Genomic DNA, 23,060 nt, shown 5'->3' with positions numbered 1-23,060 from the left:
GTTCTTTTAGTCTTTCAGAATAGCTAACCAAGTTTCCTTCTATGTTGACAGTTGTGTTTTGCTTTGATAATGTATCTTTCTAACAATTCATCTGATACATTTTATAGATGTAATAAGCATCAAAATATCATTACAAAAGTTGTATTCAGATAAATGAATTGTGGATGAAAGTCAAGCATGCTTGATTATTAAAGTTACTATTTGGAACATCTTGTTCACTTCTGAAGCAGATGTTGTTCTCTGTTTAGTCAGCCTTTTATTTGAAAAGTAATTCCTAGAGACTGCTGTAATGGCTTAATTTACCAAATTATTTGAAGAAAAAGTTATCAAATTACAACTGGGGGAGAAGTTCCGTAATAGATCTTTAAGGCTTCAGTGCAATAAAAATAATAACAATTGAGTTTGTTGATGCAATTGGTTCCACATTTCAACCATAATTTTCTCATTAGGTTTGGATTACGTCTGTATTGAACCTTCATCTCTTTAGAGACTTCAATTCATTTACTGCTGTTTCTTTTGCAGATCATTTCCTTCAGTAAGTGACGATAAGAATGAATGGCCATATATCAAATACCCCTCCTGGTGGCTATGGAAGTTATTCTCCTCAAATCAAGTAAGTTTATGCCTTTGATTTTCCTCCTCTGGACAGAAAAATATTTTGTATTTTTTCCTTATGCTTTCATTTTGAGTAGAGCTATGATTTTTAGAGCTCAATAAAATAACACAAATGCAGTTTGTCTAAAAGAACATGCAGCTTCCAAACTGTGGAACCAATAATAGATATTATCTGACTGACTTTTGTAATAGTGGAAGAATAAAGCTATATTACTGGGTGATGTCATCTGGCACAGAAAAATAAATTGCTGTAGCCACAGTATAATTATGACGTGACACAGAGATGTCTTCATCTGACCGAGATGTTTAAGGCTAGCTGTGAGTGAAAGTATTCTTCTGCCTCAAGGATGAGGCTGCCCTTTCCATCTGTGAGAAAATATCATTTCCCAGAAAACAGAACTGAGCAACCATTGCTTTCCTTGGAAGTGTTGCCTTTTCTGAGATAGGAAGATGTTGCCTGTGTCAGAAGCACACTATGCTCATTCACACCATTAATGAGAATTGGCCTAATCTAATGCAAAAGTTTGTACGTGACTCATTACTGTTGTTACGCTAGAAGAATGTTGGATTGTCTTTCCATTTGTTGTAGACAATGATATTCCTTTTATGAAAAGCACTTGAAACTGTTAAAACACCACTTGTATACATAAGCAAGAGGCAAAATGCTACCAAGTCTTTGGCATTACTCTTACTTGGTAGTAATCAGTGTTACTTACATTATGGTAGTATTTAGATGTATGTCACAGCCCCCACTGTGCGTGATGCTGTTAACAAGAAATAGCACAGGAGGGCTCCCAGCCCAAGTGAAGCATGCTTCCTTATATTCATGATGTAGAATCAGTATCCAGTAGCATCTCCTTTGTTGCAAACATTGTAGGTACGTGTAGACCTACACAATGGGAAAGTTTCACTCTGTGTTTTTTTCGAAATGACATTCATACAGAAGTTAACCTGAATTTTTTCCTTCCAGTGGCTATGGCTCACCAACATTTGCTCAGGCAGAGAGGGAGCAGAATTCCAGAACAAGTGCAAAGGCTCTTTATGGTAAGGTTCAGAAAGTTTCTGAATTTCTGTGTTAGAATTGTTATTTAAATGTTGATTGTGATGTCTTTGTATATATTTTATTTAGATATTTTTTATATATATGTATAAAAAACTGAAATTGGGTATGTAAATGTTTATAGATAAGTACATTGTTATATGTCTATACATTTCTATTAATAAAAATGAAATTACTAGAGGATTTTATTCTTTTTGAAACTAACGTGGCTGGTTATGAAATATTTTCGCCTCTTTCTTAGCGGAGAACTCCCACCTGCTAACTCTTAAGGCAGCAACATTTAAGGCATTTGTCAGAAAAGTAAGAGTGATAGGGAAAAGGCACTCAAGGATCTAGCTGTGCTATAGTTTGATTCATACTTTGTGTCTCCCTCTCCCTGCCTAACTTTATGCTCAGCTAGCAGAAAGGGAATTTACAACAGTATTACTATTGTTTGACGCAAGGATTTTAGAGAGCTTATATTTGGTGTAACAGATATGGAGTCCTACTTGGCCTGCTATTTTTGACAGGTTTTGTAACTGTCAAATGTGCTGTTATTTAGATATGCCTGAAGTCTGTACTGGGGATGCTCGTATTTTTCTGAGAATGGTAAAACAAAGTTTGTAGTTAAAATGAAGTCCTGTATTGTACCCCTCACATCGCAAGCAGCTTTTAGGGGAAAACAAAATTTCACTCAGAGGATGGTGAGGCACTGGCACAGGCTGCCCAGAGAGGTTGTGGATGTCCTATCCCTGGAGACATTCAAGGTCAGGCTGGGTGGGGCCCTGAGCTACTAGGTGGGAACTTTGCCCTCATCATGGGAGGATGGAACTGGATGATTTTTAAGATCCCTTCCAGCCCAAGCCATTCCATGATTTCCCTTGTTGAATTTAACACCTCTTCCCCAGGTTAAGAAACCAGAAAGCTTGAAGAGCTGATCTAGTAATTGCAACATCCCTATTGGTAATTAGTCTTGCTTCCCTCCTGTTTTGAGTTGAGTAATGGCCAGGAGGGACCTCATGAGGATAGGGGAGTGATGGCAGATTGCTTTGTGGTTTTAGAGCTTTACATTTCCCCTTGGAAGGACACCCTTATGAGCCTTGTGTCGGGCTATTCACCTGTGAACACATAAGAACTTAATTGTATTGGTTGCACTGTTTACTTTTAAACTGCTCTGAAATTCTTGTGGCTAAAACTTAAGGAGATTGAAGTCTCTTGATTTGTATTCTCTGAGAAGAAGAGAGGTGAGAAAATGCTGATATGGTTTGGAGGCAGAAAGCACTGTGCTACAGTATGTGAAAGTCCACTCCCAGAAAAATCAGCAGACAGAAGAAGAAATTGTTTGAAATGTTTGCCATTTAAGAACGATGCTGCATATGAATAGTTCTAAGTTTAGACATTTTTTTTTCAGTGACATGTTACAGAAGTCATTCACTTACATAGTATTAAAAGCAGGAACTGCAAGAGAGCAAAACTCTGCAGTAAGAGGAGTTTTCAACACTGGTGTTTCTGCATCCTGTATAGATTTCACATGACAAACTGATTGCACGTGTTTACAGAAATAGTGAGTGGTAACAGAAACCAGCAAAGGACATGTCTGAAAGCTCTTAGCAGATTATTTATTTGAGACACTTTTCACTTTTCTCATTCATTTTATGTCATCCAAATAATTTTTCAAAAGTATATGTTTTGAATGGTGTGGCAACATTAAGTGTCTTAAGCATGTCCTTTAATCTTTGTGGGCCTTTACAGTGATACCTCTCTGAGCTTTTTCATGTCAAACATCATGGGATATTCATATGTAAGTACAAGACAGGGACAAGTGAGTAAATTTGAAATATATAATGATAAACAGCCTATTACTTCTAAAATATTTTATTGAATTTGTTTATTAATTGAAAATATTACCATGTAACTATGGTGTGGTGGCTCCTGTAAGATGAATTGTTAATCTTGGTTAACTTGGTTCACTAGGAGAGAGATGACAAAATTGTGGTTCCAATTGCCAACAACTGAATGAAAGAGAAGAATCAATTATTCTGAATCTGAAGTAAAGATACATTGGCACAGCCTGTAGAGAGGAGTTTGCACATTTTGCTGCTTTTTCTCTGTTTCGTATGCATAAAGAACAAGTCTGTCAATATCACTAACTGTACGAGTGGGAGAAAACAGAAAAAACACCTAAAACCTTTCTCAAATTCAAGGCAGTTAGTTATACTTAGCAATCATGTTACACTTCTCCTGCTTTCCACATGTCTTCAGGGTTTCTTCCCATGTCACACGGAGGAATTTTTGTGCATGCTTTCCCAGTGAGGTAGGAAACAGCTAAGTGATATAAGAATTCTTAGTAAGAGTTTAAAATGTATATTATAAAATGTTAATAATTAGTGCACAATTAATAGTTAACACATGCATTTTTTTTTATCCATGAGACTGAATGCCTGTAAATCAGATTGGAAGTCTTCTAGCTTTGTTTTTATTTTTTGCATGATGTATATCTTATATACAAATGACACGTAAATACCTCAAGTGTATCTATTTAGCAGACTCACATATATATACATATAAATTTATATATATATGCACTATATATGTGTGTGTATATATATATATAAAAAAATAAAAATAATTTTGGCATAGGAGTAACGTGGACTGTGCTTTTTGTTTTGATAAAATGTGGCTTTGTAATATTAGGAGCTAAATTTGTCCATAACCAAGTTTCTTTTCTGGAAGACTTCTGAATGTCATTTGTACTAGAGCGCCTATCCGTGGTTCTTGGGTTCCTAAGTCAATACTTGATCTTGAATACAATTTCTTCTAGTCACAGTGAAGATCTTAAAACATCTCCCAATCTGTCTCTCTATGTAGATATACATATGCAACATGACACGAAGTTTAAATGTTGAGTGCCAGTGCTTGTTTTAGTAAGGTCATTCACAATTGTTCAGTCCTTTGGTCTTCAGGCAGAAGGCTGACCACACTGCTGGTGGGAAAGGTGTCTGGAATTTTATTTATATTACAGGCAGTTCAGCTAAAAACTGGAGTCTTTGCTATCTCTGAAGTAGTTATCTGATAGCAAAAACTTGATTCCAATTGCCTTTTCTTGTGTCAGATAATTTCTTTCATCCATTTCCTGCCTGAAATGTTTTTGTATTTGCATGATAAATGTTCCCCTGAATTTGGAGCAAAGATGCCCTTTACACATTCTTATAGTTTTATTTCATTATTTAACTCCTCATCTCTCCATGTGAAGTGAATTTTGGCTCATACTCTCATCTGTTTTTCTAGCATTAGCTTCTCCATCTGTCTTCTGCAGCTCTGCTCGCATGGAGATGGGCAGCATTACCTGGAGCCAGTAGCCAGAGCTGTACTGGGGGTTTGCCAGTGAGTGACACACTGCGGAGCAGCCCTGCTCTGCAGCAGTCATAAGATAGTAGTTTTCTCCAAATTGGAAGATGTTACAAAAGCAACCCATCAGGAAGGGCCGGGTGTTTTATATATTGTGTTTGTATTCTCATGGCTGTGATTAGGTGCTAGCAGTAAAATTGCATGTCTGTATTTGTACTGCTCAAATACCTCATTCAGAGCAAGAAATGCAGTGTAATAGAGTCTGTTAAAATAAACTATTTGTGTAACATTCTTGTGTTATTTGATGCTCAGTTGAATTAAAATGACAATTGACTTCTAAACACTGCACCTTCTCTGATAGTTATTTCCCTGTAGTCATCAGGGAGAAGACTGACATCAAGAATCTCTGAAAGCAGTAGCCTTTACTCCTCTAATAAGAACATTTGTACTTAAAAAGTTTTGACCTTTCTCCTTGGATGCGTTAGATCACATCTCCTGTACTTTGCTCTGAGTCTCAAGTTGAGTTTTTCCAGCTGCTGTAATTCCTAAAGGGGTATCAGCAATCACTCTAATGAACAGACAGTAGTAAAATAAGCATTGTGTTTTTCTGCTTCTCAATGCATGGTAATAATCAAAACTGTCACTTCAGGATTCATAAGACAGCTCGTGAGACACTTAATCCATCTGTATGTAGATTGCCATCTAATTTCAGAGCTTTGTCTCTTTGTATGTGGTATAGACATTTTCCAATTTCCTTATGGAAGGGGAAGATGGGATCAACCATTATTCTTCTTTGCACTATCATAGCTGGAGTGCTGATAACATTTATTATATCTGGCCTATGCAATTATTTGTGAGATACTAGTGGAGGTCTAGGCACTGGAATTCTTCTTTTCAATTTTAGCGTCTGGGAACCGAAAATTTGTTTGTATCTAAATGTAGCATAGCCCTTGCTAGTGCCAGCTGTGCTTCAGGTCATCCGTGAAGACTCAGCCTCAGACCTTTTATATTTGGTAAGGTTTTTCCTTACTTAGATAAAGAATCAGGTTCATCTTAGAATCATAGAATATCTTAAGTTGAAAGGGACCTACAAGTGGCCAACTCCTGGCTTTGCACAGCACCATCCAAAATTCAAACCTTATGTCTGTGAGTGTTGTCCACATGCTCTTTGAACTCTGGCAGCTTGAGCCCGTGCCCACTGCCCTGAGGAGCCTGTTCCATGCTCACCGCCCTCTCAGGGAAGAACCTTTTTCTAACATCTTGCTGTAATTCATTTATCTATGTGGTCTGAACAGTGGAACAGAGTCAGAGTCAATACAGTTTATTAGACAACTTTCTAATTTTTCATTTAGCCGCAGCCTCTTCCAATGGGAAAGTGGGTAAGAGAGGATTCAGCTTCGTCAGGTTGTGTTCATAGCTCTGCCTCACGTGACTTTGGGCAGTGTGGTGGTTTTGTCCGAAACTGTGGAACAGTTACTTTTTCAAACAATGTAGTGTTCTCTCACAGAAATAACTGGGGAAAGCCCAGAGTTTTTAGTGTAGTGAGGGCAGTGAACAGTCCTGTTTGTCTGTGTAGTTTACTGTATAGTGTATTTTTGGCTTGGCTAAAAGCCTTTGGTTGAGAGTTTGAAATGTTTTTTTTCTATAGTTTTCTGGTGTTTTTCTGTCTGCTTCCAAATTTAGTATAAAGTCAGCATCTTCTCACATCTTTTTAAAACCAGATATGTTATCCATTCCTGATGAGTGGTAAATTCAGTAAGTTCACAAAGACATGAAGAGCAGTAGCATTGCTCCACATCAGAAAGAAGCAAGAGTATTAGTTTCTGTGGATCAATGTATGCCTTCCTTTGAAAAGTTTGATAGCTGGTAGATCTTGTGGTCAGAGTCATGAGTGAATAGCTATTCTGCTTTTAAGTTTATTGCACTTGCTTTGAGAGAAATTTTATTTTGCCCAAATTTCTCTGGATTGCATTTGCAGTAGATTGTGATTAAGAATTTAACTTTGGTGACTTCTGCTGTGATTTTCTTTTTATATTTACTTCTATATTTTCCTTTATCAGAGGGAAAATATATTAGATAAATTGTGTGTAGCACATCAGCTGGGTTTGAATTAACTGGTATTAAGGCTGCACTGCATTTTATGTATTGGATCTAAGATCTGTAATAAAGAGAATAAACAGAAAAAGAAGATAGCTGTGATTGCTTTATTCATCACATCTTGAAACCTCTGTTGTAGAATCTCACTTCTTGTTCAATAACTCTTTTCATGGGTGAGAAGACTTCTGAGAGGCTGAAATTGATCTGGAGGATTAGGAGACTGAAGCAGAACACAGAAAACAATTTTTTCCAGTGTAAGGGCTTGACCCTGGCCAGCAATTGAGGGCCTTCCCTGAGTGAGTTGCCTGGCTGCTACCCCTCCCTCCCCTACAGCCTATTAGAGTAGAGAATAGAAAGAGCAACAGCAAAAAAATACAACCCCTGGATTGAAATAAAGACAGTTTAATAAGTAAAGGAAAGAGAGGGAGGGAAAAGCACTAGAAAGAAATAAATGAAAACAAAACAAAACAAAACAAATAATGCAGGAATTTTGCTTTGGTCACTACCTCCCAACCTCCTGCAAGCAGATCAGTGCTCCGGGCAACAGTTACTTTGGAAATACCACCATTCAGTTGTATTGCTGAGCATGCCTTTATTGTTCTATATGCAGTGGGACTCTGGTCAGTTTGGGCCAGCTGGCCTTACTATGTACCCTTGCTAACTCTTGGGTACCTCAGCAACTTACCTGGGAGACAGACAGAAACAGTGATGGTCTCGATGCTGTGCAAATGCTGCTCAGCAATAGCTTAAATATTACCAGTGCTGCTATAGTCACAAATCCCAAACACAGCCCCATGCAAACTGCTGTGAAAATAATGAATTCCATCCTAGTCAGACATGGTGCATTCAGTAAGTCAGCAAATTCTGTTGCTCATTTTCCGTAATAGAGTATGAATTATTGGCATTTGAACATCATGTAATAAGTCAAGGGAAGTTTTCAGTATTCTGAAAAAGTGGTCAGAATAATAACAGTGATGTTTTTGCTGGAAATCCAGTGCGATGACACATCAGCAGAAAGGATACAGCAGGGTTTATGCATCCTCCTGTCTGAGTGCAAGGTGAGAGTTGGCAGAGGATTGCAGTTTGTCTGTTCGATTTTTAATTTTTCTATTGTGTTGTGCTTATATTATTATGTGGAGACTTCATTCATTCATTCACATCCTTTATGACACTTTCGGCAACATGACTTATGCCAGGCAGCCAGGAAAATTTGCTCTCTGGGAGTTTGGGCTATTAGCAGCTGGGCTGACTCTGTAAGGAGAAGGAGATCCACTTTCTAAATATTAGCTTGAAAAACTAAGGTTGAGGCAAAACTCTTCCAGAAGCATCTGAAGAATTTTGCCTGATGCTGAGGTACTTATTAGAAAGATAGAAGGGCCTGTAGGATAACAAAGGATAAATTAGATCTCTAATGGGTTCTAATAAACATTCTGCCGGCATAAACATGTTTATAAAATAAAGAAGTAAACTGGAATTATTGCTGAACACAATATGGACTGTCAGTTTTTGTCGTTACCATAATTTTATTTATTATCACAGACACTTACTGGCTTTTGCTAATTGAAAATTCTGTTGAAGTTCTTGTTGCTGACCTGTTGTAATTAAAAATGAAGAACTTGAGGGGCTCTCTTTTGCTCTCAAATGTAGGCAACCACAGCTTTTATTATCACTCAGAAAGCTCTTTCTTATATAAACACTATTGTTCTCACTGTGACATGGTGTGCTGAAAAACTTACCACCTTATCTAGCGTGAGTGCTGTGCTGTTCTGTGGAAGAGGATGTGCTTGTCAGTGTTGCAAGTGCTTCTGGATATCCTAAAGCAGGACAAAAATTCTGGGAAACGGGGCATGAAATTTCAAAAGTCGCTCTCTGCTTTTTCATTCCTTTGGAATCTCCCCTTATGGAAGACTTCTCATGCTTAAAGCCATTCTGACTGTTGTTGCTTGCAGGATTCATAAGGTTTGCAGTGGATGTAAGATTCCTTATCTTGGTTTCATTTGTTGTCATTAAAAGTAATTTTCTTTTTCACCTCAAAAAGATAATAATCAGAGTTGAATGTTGGATGTATTGTTAATTGAAACATGGCCTTTTTTTAATTTTTTTTAAGGCCTATTTTCTTTCCTACTGGACAGCATTTTATAGTCTGTAAAGGACTGTTAACTGATCCCCTTGGAGATGCAAATAATTGTATGGAGTTAAACGAGATACTGTTTTTTAATTCCCTTTTTATTAGGAACAGATGGACTTTACTTCTTCAGATCATCATCCAAACAAAAAAAGAAAGGTAGCAAGTCAGACAGTACTGCTGTTTTGTTGGGGTGTGCATGTGTGTGTGCCTATTGTCCTTAAAAGAATAAGAGTCAAACAAAATACCTAAATAACATGCTGCAAAAGCAGAAATATTAATCACAGTTGGAATCAGTGCAGGTTCCCTGTCCTGGATTTTGAGGTAACAGGTGATGAAGTTAAAGTATCTGCTTTAAACTGTTCACATACCTAGTTAAAATCAATCTGATAATCCATGGCATTCTTCAATTCGGTGATTGCAGTGCAGACTTCTTGTGCTAAACCAAGCAAGCTGAGTAGCTGTTGTAGGGTAGCGGCATGGCTCTGATGCATGAGCTGTGTCTGCTGTTGAGGAGGGGACTCTGAGCCAAGGAGGGGTTTTAGAAATTGGATATTGGATTGTCTTTCATGCGATTCGCTGAGAATTGAAGAGATAAGGGATGTGATGATAAAGGGTAACAAAATAACCTTTTAAGTAAGAGAGGGTATTCCTTTCCTTGTCAGTACCCAAGATTCCTGTGTGAAGAAACCCTGGTCACAGGAGAGCTTTTTAAAGTATTGCATACGTGGTGCCCTCTGTGCAGATCTCTCTACATCACAGATCACGTGTGATCATTAGTAGTAGTTTTAATTTTGCAAAAAGTAACTAATATCTCCTGTCAACAGAAGCATGCACTTTCATTTTGCCCCTACGTGCTGCAATCGGAGATGATGAAATGAACCTAACATCAGTTACACACATTTCCTTCCAAACACGATCAAACTGCCTATTCTATTTGAAGATCAGAACTTAATGTATTTAGTGAACCATAGAGGAAAAAATTAGGAAATGCTTAGTTTCCTTGAATTTCTCTCAGTGACTTCCTTGCTTAGTCAGTGCTCTGGTGTTTCAAATTGGAGTATTTCATTGGTTATCAGGGGAAAAAAGAAGAGGAAAGCTCCCTATGTGTTGTATTAGAAATTCAAAATAAAGTTGAAAAATGGAGGGTGTGAGTTTTTTTTGGTTTGGTTTGGTTTGGTTTGTTTTGGTTTGGTTTGGTCTTTTTGGAAGTATTCTCCTACATTCATTAGTTTTTAGTGTGTTTGTGTGTTGTGTCCTCATCTTGCATATTCCCTTCATTCCTCTCTGGGTTTGATGTTAATCCATTGTATGGAGTAAGAGGCAAACTCTTTCTGATTTTGCAGCATTGTGTTTTGTTCAACTGAAAAATATTTCTGTTCTATTTAATGTTTATGTTGCTACAGCTTTTGGCTTCTTTTCTCCTTCTTTCTTTCTATGAATATTTCTACATTACTGATTCAATAAACTGAATATACTAGGGAGAAATAAATGTTGACACAGATTGGGTCTGCGAGTGGCTTTGTTTTTTTAAGAGTTATGTATGTCTGAAAACCCTTTTGCATTCTTGCAAAGGCAACATTGCAAGTTACCATGTTGCTACCAAGTGGAAAGCCAATGATTTTTAAGTCAGGCTTCCCAATGAAGCATTTCCAGCCAGAACACTACTTCCATCTGGTGCCACCAAGACAAGATAGCTGGCTTTTAACATTAGTGTAAGTATGGTTCTTGCTGGAGTGTGTGAGCATGTAGCTTTTTTTTCTTTTCTCTGAATACAGAAATAACCACAGCTCACCTTCTGCTTTCATATATACAGCTCGTTTTAAGCATCTCTGACAAGTATCCAGAACACAGTATGGTAAGAAGGCAAATGAATAATTATTTTCTTTTCTCTCAATCTTTAGAACAAAGAAAGAACTATGCACGGGACAGTGCCAGCAGCATATCGGAAACTTCCCAGTATCACGTAGAGGTGAGATAAGGATGTATGGCAACACCATCTACCTGTTACAGCTTTTGGTTATACTGTGATTTTTGCTTACACTATTTTTGAGGGTAATGTTCTTGAAGACATACGAATCTTCCAAAATATCCTGCCAGCCCGAGGTCACTTCAGAACAGATTACATTGGAATGTATCAAATTCTCTAGTTTTGCCATAAAGAGCTGGAATTTTGATGTAGAAGAATGTAAACAAAGTTGTGTGTAGTTTGGCAAATGGAGAGGGCTTCTCAATGGGACGACAGCTCAGTGTGCTATGTTGCCCTATTTCTGAACCTGTTATGTTGCAGGGATGAGGCAGGCCTCAGGAAGGCTGACTTATAATTAATAGAAATACCTTGATTATTTATAAACAACAGAGGTGTCATAATAGTTAGGAAAAGCTGGGTACTAAGCCCTAAAAGCCTTAGTGAATCTACTGTTAGTGGTGATATTCTGCCTGCACAGACTCTTCCCCAGTGAGAAATGCAAAATACTTTCCTTCCTATCTTAAGCCACTTTACAGAAATACTCTGTGCTGCTGTCATATTCTGTCCAGAAGTCGACAAGTATTAAATATTCAACAAAGTAAGCCTAGGTGCCTATATGTAGGCACTTCTGGGTGCTGTTCCTCGTTATGCAGTCTTTCTTTTGCGAAACCTTTTTCCTTTACCATCAGAACACTGTCATGGATTTAACTGAATTTTGCAAAAAAATGCAGATTCCCAGATCCTTTTTGCTGAGTTTTAAATTTAGCTCTAAATTGTGAGATTGTATGCAGAAGAGTCTTCATTCCAAGTACTTCTATCCTTGATCAGCTCGCAAAGGAACATTTATGCTGCTTTTAATCATCCGTCTGATTTAGCTTCTGTGTAACCATTTTGGTACTCCACTGGCATAAAAATTTAAAAATTAGTACTTGTATTTGAAGTTTAAGTATTCCTGTGTGAGCAGTCAGCAGGGTTTGTCTCACTTTTTAAAATACTTTGATTATATGCATCTTGTATCTACTCTCTTGTCTGTCATTACGTGTGCTGTTATCCTCTAATAGAAGAAAGCTCAATTAATTCTTTTAAGCTATTCGTAAGATAGGTGCGCAGGCATACATTAAAAGCAGTTCAACTTGAGGGACTGTATTCAGGTCTTAAAGAAGAATGTGAAGCTGGAGTTGTGCCTGGATAAAATTAAATAACTTTATAGGTTGTCTTACATGGCTTACATGGCTTATATGTTAAGGAGAAATTGTCCAAAACTTTAAAGACAGGGAAACTAGTTCAGGTGATGCCTGTGAGTAGTGTTTCATTACTAGATCATTAATTAAAATTGGAGAATATTCCAAGTTGACAGTGAGCAAACATAGTTTATATACTACTCTTTTATTGTGTACTGCATAAAAGAAGCAAATACCCTGTCTGTAAGGTATCCCAGTCAGATGCACGCCCATGATGTTTGCCATCAATGTGTTAGCTGGCAGCTCTGGGAGAGATAGGGATGCTCCAGGTCAGGGTGGTGGTGGAGATGTGTTGGCAGCATGTTTCTGCGAGGTTTCTACTGGTGCTTTCTGGATTCAGCTTACCAATAGAGACAGGTTTTCATTTCTCAAGAAAGCTAACTAAATACTCAGGATTTGATTCTCACTGTGATACCTGGAAGATGTCATCATATGCCTTCCAGTATAACCATTTGTTGTAGTGAGGAAATGACAGAGGATGGCAAGCAGCAAGTTTAAAATGACATTATGGACTAAACAACCTCCCCTATGTCATATTGGTTGATTCTGTCATAAAAGGCACTTTCATTCATGAATTATTTGTATTGCTCTTTCATGGCAATTTGAATACTGACATTGCCTAGTGATAAGGAAGATCACAATTCTGTTATTATTTTAATGCATGTGTCATTCACCAGCACTTGACCACCTTTGTTCTGGACCGAAAAGAAGCAATGATTACAGTAGATGATGGAATAAGGAAGCTGAAATTATTGGATGCTAAAGGCAAAGTGTGGACTCAAGATATGATTCTTCAAGTGGATGACAAAGCTGTCAGTTTGGTGGACTTGGAATCAAAGGTACGATCTGTGAGTCTCATTTCCAGAGAGAGAAAGAAAGGGAAAGGACAGAAAAATGATTTGTGTAAGATTTGGTATTTTAATTAGCTGATTATCACTTTCTCTTTTTAACTCATGCAGCTTTTTTTGAGATCAGGACACTGAATATTAAGACTCTTTTTTTCTCTTTTTTTTTCCTGGTTTTTGTTTCTCTTCTGGCAGAATGAACTGGAGAATTTTCCTTTAAGCACAATTCAGCATTGCCAAGCTGTGATGAATGCATGCAATTACAATTCAATTCTTGCATTAGTATGTAAAGAACCAACTCAGAACAAGCCAGATTTGCATCTTTTCCAATGTGATGAGATTAAGGTAAGGTGGTAATAGAGATCATCTATGACTTATTTCAGCAGGGGAAAATTTATGAATTGGCAAGTACAATGGGTAAAATAAAATAAAGTGATTCATAGGAAATTATTATGTTCTTTTATTCTTATAAGTGTAGTTCAAGCTTCATGCATTTGTGATATCTACATAGTATGCTAATATAAGCAACATAGTATATCTTGTAAGAAAATATTACTGTATGTAAGCTGGAATCTTCAGTGCATGTGCAAATATGTTATTGTAAATATTGATTCTTGGGCTCTGTAGCTGTTCATTTGTGTTTGTAAAGGTCCAAAACTCTGGAATATGCATATGATTTGCATTTATACTTCTAAGAAAGAGGCGTAAAATAGTTTGAGTTATCTCAGATTTATCTTATAATGTAGAAAGAACTCATCCAAGTCCTGAGTCTTTCCTACTCCTTCCCTTTTTCTACTCTTTTTGCCAATGAACAGTTAAGCCTCCCCAACATTTCTGCCTCTGCATTTCTGTCCTGCAGGAGAGGTTGTAAAATGGTAAATATTGCTTGCAGGAGGGACAAAAGAGGGAAAGAGATTGTTTATCTCTGATTAAAATATTCCCTTCAAGCTTCCAGAGTAAATATTTTTAATGCATTCAATGCAATGCTTCTTCATTTCCAGGATTATAAATGTTAATGTGTTATTTACTCCATATAATTGGTATTTCTTTCAGTTTTGCTCAATCATTTTATGGTTTGTTTTTTTTTTTCTCCAGTCACCTCTTAGGAGTTTATATCATTGTCTTAAAACATCATATTGCTAATTGCATTGTGAAAACATTTTAAAATTGGTTCATTGCAAGTGGTGTGAAGATTGCTGATTGTGTGACCTGTTGCACAAAATTTGTTGTTTCAATGGAAACTGGGATCCTGCAAGTTCAGTTTGCAGTATGCCAAATAATGCAGCACTCCTCTTTTAAGGTCTGGTTGGTCACAGACTCCAAAGGTGTACAGTGGTCTCTTCAGACTTCCATCTTTTGAAGTTCTTCCAGTGTGTGCAAATAAAATTGCAGAACGCATAAGCATGACTTGAAGTCTGGGATCCCTTTTTCCTTCTGAGATATCATTTGAGTCTGTGACCTTATCCTAGGTTCTGTTCCTTTTCCATAAGCCTTGGTTCTTCTTGAGATGTTAGATCTTATTCACTGCCTTCTTAATGCTTTCGATCAGAACATATAACAAACTTCAGGAGCTTCTGCAATAGCAATTTATTCAAAATTAATTATATTTTGGTCAGTCAATATTTTCTAAAAAAACACAGTTGTTAAATAATAATTATAAGTAGTGTAATTAATGAAATGCTTTTGTTCCTCAAATCCTGTCAAGTTGTTCAATTAATTCTTTAACCTTCATCTATCTCACTGTATTCTGAAAAGTCAATCTCTCAATTCAGTGAAGTTTTCTAGTCCCAGTAGTTACATATTCCTCCTAAGAAGTTACATGTTTTTATTCCAGGACAGAGGTAGAACTTGTAGAATGAGCTAAACATGGACAGATTTGGGCCTTGACAAGTTGTATAAGAAATTAATTTGTCAGCTCAAGATATGTAACAGAGCATCCTAAATCCTATGAGAAGCTGTGACCTATTTAATGCAAGATCTATTAAAATAATGCACTAGACATGTATCAGAATTTCACTTATAGGCCACTGGTGAGGTCAGATTGCAGTAATGGAGAGACAGGAATCTAAAGATCAGGAACTGTACTGAGAAATTCATCTTTTACTAAGCCAAAGGGAAATTGGAGGCTTCCTTCTTACAGGAGACTGTATTATACCAGTTATTTTCCTAATCCTTACGCTACTACTATTTATAGTAGTTTTACTTTATGTCTTTCACAAACATTCTTGACAGAAAAAAAAAAAAAACAAAACTATGGAGGGGGAAGAGTAGCTCATGCAGTAATTGTTGACTTTGGAAAATTACAACTGTTCAGACAAATTTAGTAACTAGATAACACATCCATCTGATGATAATGTTTGAGATTGGAGCAGTGACAAAAATACCAGCTCCCAGAGAATGGTGCCGTGTTTTCTTTGTTCTGTTTCCATACAAATCCCAATTTTTTTTTTTTTTTAATGGAATATGATAAGAGGTTCTGTAATCAAAAGATAACTTCAGAAAGTACATGATGAGATCATTAGTTCATATATCTGCTTAGTCTAGATGAGAACTGGTGGACTCTGCTTCTGTCTCTTCAGGCTAGCTTTATTCATGAAGACATAGAAAGTGCAATCAGTGACAGCAAGAGTGGAAAACAAAAGAAGAGACTTGAAACACTAAGGTAAAAACCTAGATTCTTGGCAGTATGTGGGGTCCGCATGTCTGTTTGCTGTTTCTTTTTCTTTTTTTGGCTAGTTGGTAATATACTTCAAAAAGCACATGTAAGGACTTGATTTACTAATTATCTCAAGCTCTCTCGAATTACAGTGTCACTCTTTCCCAATTCTGCTTTAGTAACTGGATCAGCTGATGTAAGTGCAGGTTGCTAGAGAATAGCATTATGTGTCTGAGTTCTGTATTTGGATAAAAAAGTTCAAAATTTGAAATAAAAATATGAATCTTCCTGAATTCCAAGGAAGTGAGGTTTTGGGATCTAAAGATGTTAAATAAAACAGCAACTAATGACAAAAAAAATTTCCTGCCTGTTTAATGACTTGAAAAACTCCTCGTTTCCTTGGTATGGAAAACTTCTCTCCTAATAGGAAAAAGTGGAGTAAGAATCTATTGGTTTCACATTAATACAGAAATGAGCAGTAGCTGGTGCAAGTGTAGAAACAAGGGCACAAATATGTTAAGTAATGAATAGGATGGTGGTCGTCTGTATGCTGAATCCTGATGACATCGCTCAATAATAGTTCTGCGGTCCAGTGAGAGAATTCTCTGCTGTACAAAAATCTTTAAGTACAAATGTCACTATTGTATGAATAAGTTTATTGCTGCCTTAGTTGCCTGTTAAATTCTGGTGTGCAACTTGTGAAGTTTTCCTGAAATAATGGACATTTACGTTGAAAAAAAATTAAGAAGGCAGAAGTGCATCAGATTTTACATATGGGTTTAAAATTAAGCAAGTACACTTTACTTTTTGAGGTACAATAACAGATAAATGTAAGCACAAAGATGTGTATCTCCAAGACTCAAACACTTTGGAGAAAGCTGATGAGATTTGATTGGGAAATGAATGTAGGTCAGTACATCCACAGGGAAAAGTAATCTGACATATCAGTCTCTAAAAGCTTTGAGGCCTAAAGGTCATTAATGCATGACAATTCAGCACTGGATACTTGCTGTCATGTCATGTATGTGTTAGCATTGGACCACAGGAAGAAAGCCTTCTCTAGATGAGTCCTGTTTGAGGTCTGGAGGTCTTGTAGTAAGTCTGACACTGCACCATCAAATTGCTGCAAGGTTATTTACAAGTAAAAAATGTAGGAGATGCAAAAAAAGAATGCTTAGGAGACTATAGAAGACTATAGGAAGGAACTGTGAAGAAAACATCATTTTTTGATAAATGACCAAATTGTATTTTGTGCTGTTGTTGAATGCCATGAATGAGATGGGATTATAAAGAGAAGAATGAAGAAGATGCAAATCCTTCTTTTAAATAGGGATGGGATATGAGTTTCAAAGGATTTGTTGGGATTTTTTGTCTTTTGATACTGAGTTACAGAATGACTTCAAAGACTTACTTCCTTATGGTATTTAAAGATAGATTAAGAACTGGAGAAGTGGGAAAATGATTTTGAACTGAATCAGGAAAGGCTTAGGTTAGATATTAGGAGGAAGTTTTTCACTCAGAGAGTGGTGATGCACTGGAACAGGTTGCCCAAGGAGGTTGTGGATGCCCCATCCCTGGAGGCATTCAAGGCTGGATGTGGCTCTGGGCAGCCTGGTCTGGTGGTTGACGACCTTGCACCTAGGAGGAGGGTTGAAACTGGATGATCATTGTGGTCCTTTTCAACCCAGGCTACTCTATGATTCTATGATTCTATGAAAATTGAAAATGGGAATAGTCATACATTTGCATCAAGATGGGATGAACAAATTGCTCTAAAAACGAAAATCAGCCTGTGAATGTAATTGTTTTTGTTGGTAGGGTTTTAAGAAGCTGTTGGTTGACAACCTATCAAACACAGGGAACAGGTACACAACTGGTGGTGGCTGAAAGATGACTCTGAATGAAGAATTTATACAATATTGAAGTCCAGCCATTAAACTGCAAATAAAATGCACAAAATTTATCCATAAAAGCAATCAGATCTCTAGACAGCATGTTCTCTGGCAGTGCTTTGGAATTTATCATAGAATCATTAAGGTTGGAAAAGACCATTAGATCATCAAATCCAACCATCAACCCATCACCACTGTGCCCACTAAACCATGTCCCATGTGTCTATGTGAGAGTATTTGGTTTATTGATGCATATTTTGCTAACCTCATCATAGAGTGGGTTTCCTGTTACGTTTAATCTATTTGCATACCCTGACCTTTAGTACTGGTGACTTAGCAAGGCCATGGCGTGGCGTGTTTGACGGTAGAAGGGTCCTGGTAAACCTTGTTATCTTCTCTGATTACGGATTAGAAATACATTGTGTTAACTTCACTGGTGGGCCCCCTTCTCTTCCTGCAGGATGATCTCCAGTGCTGATGGCGCTATCCCTCCCCCACCACGGGCTCCTGCCCCTGTTCCCCCAGGGACCGTCACCCAGGTGGATGTGAGAAGCCGTGTGGCAGCGTGGTCCGCGTGGGCTGCGGAGCAAGGGGACTGTGAGTTGTGTTGCACTGCGCAGTGATAACCGGTTCTTCTGGGCAGTAGGGTTTTATGATCCTCAGTAATAACAAAAAATAATTCACAGGCTTTCATGAAGACTGCAGTAATTGAATGCAGATAGAGGAATTGCTGTACTAGGTCACCCCTCTGCCATAGCTTGGAGCGGGCAGAATTGTTCTCCCAGTCGGTTCAAAATGCCCCAAGCCACTATTGCCTGATCTGTGGAATAAGACCTGGCTGTCATAATCTGACTTGTCATTTACTTAACATTTTTCTGAATTTGTGTTCAGAGCCCTGTTTGCTTGTATTCAGTTGGATAGATGTGTGGACTGTGGATTTTAACTCGGGCTTTTATGTGAACGTAATAACATGCACAGTAATCTGTATTGTCGTAACTCTAGTAATTTAATGATGCCCTATTTAGTAGTAGGAAGAATGTTGGCCAGATATTTCAGACAATTAAAAAATACAATCACTTGGATTAAAAGCTGACTAGAGATCAACATTATGTATTTATTTATTCATCTGGGTATGGCTAACCTAGTTTATATTTTTAAAGCCCAAAAAATGCTGCAGTGTTTCTGAATATTATTATTTTATAATCTGTGGATTATAAAAATAATAAAGTGGAAACATTCTATTTTAATCAGATTCCGTTAAAAAAAGAATTAGAAACAATAAAGCTCTGTAAAACAGACTGTAATAATGAAGTAATCATAGTTGAGGTGAGAGGTTTCTTTAAAAATGAATACTAAAATTTTAGAATTATAATAATTACCCAAGACATATGCATTACTTTTGTTTATTAAGCTATATCACTCAATTAAGTCAATAAATCAATTATGTAGGGAGAACAAAAATTTTCAGAGAAATAAGGAACATTAAGAACTTTATCACCTACTAATCTGCACCTCTGCACCTACCTTGAGTAACAAACAGCAAGTTGGTTCTATTGTTTGACTTTTCTCTCTCTCTACGGGGGAAAAAAAAAAAAAGAAAAAAAAAAGAAAAAAATTTTCATTAACTTATTGAGTGGTCCATCAGAGGTCTGAGTTCCTGCAGTTCCTTTTATTCCATTCAATTGGATCTTTCTTAAAATGTAAGATACTAAGATCCCACGTATTAACAAAAGCCATACAGAATGTAGTGTGATTTAGAAATGCTAAACTTATTATTTCTCAAAGTGCCTTCCCTTACCGTTTTCAAGCATAAGTCACTGATTCTGTCCATTGTTATTTGGAAACGCATATTTTATCACATTGATATCTTCCATTTCTCTCTTGCCAGGCTTGGTCATTCTGCCCAAATTTCCTATATCCCTTTCACTTATTATCTTTCACATCAAAATTGTCTTCAAATTCAGGGCTACACTGTTACTTCTTATCTACTTCTACTGGGGTACCTCTCAGCATATTTTGCAAAATAGGACAATTTCTCCTTGCATTTTATTTATAATCTGCCATTTATGTATGTATGTATGTATGTATGTATGTATAATTAAGAACCCAGTACCGTACTTCTGTAGTGTGGTTAATTTATACAGCTAAGCTGGCTTAAATCATACACCTAAGCTCTTTTGTAAGACTTGACAGGCTCAGGCATTAGGGTGCAAGTTCTTCCGTTCTTGCAAATTGAATGGTAAAAACAATTTTGTCCTTCATTTTCTTGCAGTAGAGGGGTTTCAAGCATAAGCTCTATAGGAGGTGTTAGTTTTTTTATTCTGCATAAATACACATCTCATCCTCCTTCTCCCTTTTCCACAGATGAAAAACAAAGACAATACCCTGACCATGAGGAAACAGCAGAAATGATAGCAGCGAGGATTGACAGAGATGTTGTAAGTGAGAAACAACAAAAGATATTGCTTAATTTCTGAGAAATTGTGTGGCTCTACTACTTGGGAAATCTTTTTCCACTTGGGAAAGTCAGTTCTGAAGGAAAGCATGCTGGGTATTCATGTTTATGTGGTAAACCTCTAAATGAACATAAAGTAGTTAATTGTTATTACTATTTTTTCCCTGAAGGAAAAAGAAAAAAAAAGGATGTTAAATTTTTCGCTGTGAAGAGACAGAAACATAAACATTAGTTTTGTGAAGACTAAATTTCAGAGAATGCATAACAGTAAACTTAATTTTCCTCAATCTAGTGGGATGTAAATTTGTGCAATTTCCAGAACATAAGCATATGGTCGTTTTTAAAGGCAGATGTACTATGAACTTGTGTAAGCTAACAATTTCTAGCCAAATCTAGGGCAGGTCCTATGGTGTATGCAGTATCAAATATTTCTTTGTTTGCTAGTTGTAACTTTCTACTTAACAGCATCAGGGGGCCTTGAGGGAAGCATGTTGGGGCCTGCTGAATTCGCTGTGTATGTGCTTCCCCAGGGGCTCCTTCTTTTCTCTGCATTTGCTCTTTGAAGAATTCTTTTCAAAGAGCACTTCTCTGAAATAACATTCTGACATTCAACAAATAGCTTAATACTTTGTGCTAAAGGAGATTATGAAGTTATATGGGGTAGGAAAATGCTGTCCTACACAAATAATTAGAATTTTTTTCATGTGCTGAGAGAAAATTTAGTGTGTGAATGAACTGTGTAATTGAACTTAATAATCTTGATGCTTACATTTTAAAAACCTCTACTTGCCCAGAGTTTTGGGAATAGTCTAAGCTCCACAATACTTGACAGTCACGTAAAGTAAAGGATATAATGAATCTAAATACATAGTGTTCTAGCGTGAACTTTGTACAGATGGAGCTTTTGGTGTCTGAGAGAGTAGTCCTTTTAACTTCTTCAGTATGTCAGTGCAGTTTCAGTACTGAAACTGTTATTCTTCTTTTCTCCCATAGCAAATTCTGAACCATATTTTGGATGACATTGAATATTTTGTTACCAAACTTCAAAAAGCTGCTGAAGCATTTGCTGAACTTTCGAAGAGGAAGAAAACTAAGAAAAGTAAAAAGAAAGGACCTGGAGGTAGGAATTCTTACTGTACAGAATTCAGTTTCTCTAGAGATCATTGAAATAGATTGCACATGCAAATTTTCGCGTTGTTTTTTTTTTTTTTCTATAAATGTAATAATAGTTTTTCACTTTAAGCACAAAAAGAGATATCCACACAGTATATTCTTAGAAATTAATTAAAAACTTTTGTTTGAAATCAGTGGGGAGTGACTGATTAGAGATATGTGACTACCAAATACGTTCACTGCAGTTGTTTTATATTTACAGCATTTTGTAAGTAGGTAAATTTATTAAGGATGTTCTATATGTTTATAATATCCATAGTATTTTTAGAAATAATGTAAAATATGAATGGATGTAAAAAAAAAATTGTTGATTTATTTATCAGAGGGAGTTCTTACTCTCCGTTCGAAGCCACCACCTCCAGATGAGTTTGTTGACTGCTTCCAAAAGTTCAAGCATGGCTTCAATCTTCTGGTAAGTAACTGCAGGTAGATATGGTGTTTTTGCCTCAGATAGCTAATGTTACATAGAACATGATATTTGTTTTCCCTGTTGCTGTAAATTCGTTTGAGCGCTGCAGCGGTTTTCTTAGGGTCGTATTCCAGTAGTAGGAAGTGAAGAACTAAAATTCTGGTGAAAGTTGAAGAGAAGGAAGAATAACTACCACAGTAGATTTCTTTTTAGTTATTTTTAAGTTGGGCTTTCTTGGAGATTTCCTGCAGTTCAAGAGAGTGTGGTTGCTTTATTGATGACTCCTTAAGGAGCTGCAAAGGCTATCTCTTCTTTGGAAAAGCAGTAGTTAAGTGTTCTGTCTTCTCTCTAACTTTCCTAGTGCCTTGTCTGTGTAGAGAAACTTAGCAGATTTTAAATCCCTGCAGCTGTAAACCATGCAGAGATGATCATACCATATGGGGAACTCTGAGCCTGGGTCTTGGTCTCCACTGCTCTTTAAAAAGGAACAGACCTAGAAATGTAATCCAGTTTGGTTTTTCCGTTCTTACTTCATACTGCATTCTGCATTTAAATGATTTCTTTATCTAGTAACACTTGTATATAAAAATCTTTGTCTTCTGTACGGGAGTAGAAATAGTTCTTGTTTCAGTGAGAAAGAAAGATTTGGGGTCTATTTTCTAACATTGTTCATAATGTCATACCAATGCATTGCTTCAGTGTCATTGAAGAAGCCAAAAAGCTTGAAATTTCACTTCCTAGGGCTTTATGTCAGATACAGAGAGCTGTATAAAGAAGAAGAATCTAGTTTAAAAATAAAAGGAATAGCTTGAAGAATAAAATCTTTGCCAGTAGAATGGAAACTATTTTAAAACACTGTGCTGGAAGCTCCTAGAAAATTCCTACCATCTGCCAAAAAGAAAACTATAGAAAGACCAAAAGAAAGTTGTTATGTGTGAAGAACAATGTGTAGAAAGTTATTAGCAGTAAAAATACATCCTCTTTTGGTCTATATTTGGAGGCACACTCTAGAAGGCTAGATGCAAAACTGGAATGAGGTTAGCTAAAAGGAGGTTGAGGAACAGACAGCAAGATGCAATAAAAGCTACTATAACTTTTTAAAATACTTTCTGGAATGCTTCTTACTTCTGGAGCCTATGATCACTAAATAAAAGGAATCCTCCAAGAAGCTGTAGCAGAGAAAATATGCACTTTTT

At 36.8% G+C, this 23,060-nt stretch overlaps 1 protein-coding gene across 1 annotated transcript; it reads left to right on the top strand.

The window, feature by feature from the left end:
* The first annotated feature begins 522 nt into the window (after positions 1–522).
* On the top strand, positions 523–21,900 carry LOC104911754 (epidermal growth factor receptor kinase substrate 8-like). The gene is made up of 10 exons (XM_010713783.1): positions 523–613; positions 1,586–1,659; positions 11,129–11,196; positions 13,112–13,273; positions 13,475–13,624; positions 15,859–15,941; positions 18,288–18,424; positions 20,192–20,265; positions 21,276–21,402; positions 21,779–21,900. The coding sequence occupies exons 1-10, from the start codon at positions 552–554 to the stop codon at positions 21,883–21,885; spliced, it is 1,044 nt and encodes a 347-aa protein (XP_010712085.1). The 5' UTR covers positions 523–551; the 3' UTR covers positions 21,886–21,900.
* The last annotated feature ends 1,160 nt before the right edge of the window (positions 21,901–23,060 follow it).

The sequence above is a fragment of the Meleagris gallopavo genome, chromosome 1, assembly GCF_000146605.3.
Source record: "Meleagris gallopavo isolate NT-WF06-2002-E0010 breed Aviagen turkey brand Nicholas breeding stock chromosome 1, Turkey_5.1, whole genome shotgun sequence".
Lineage (NCBI taxonomy): Eukaryota > Metazoa > Chordata > Aves > Galliformes > Phasianidae > Meleagris > Meleagris gallopavo.
Note: the sequence above shows the minus strand (reverse complement) of the source record. Positions and strands in the feature narration are given on the sequence as shown.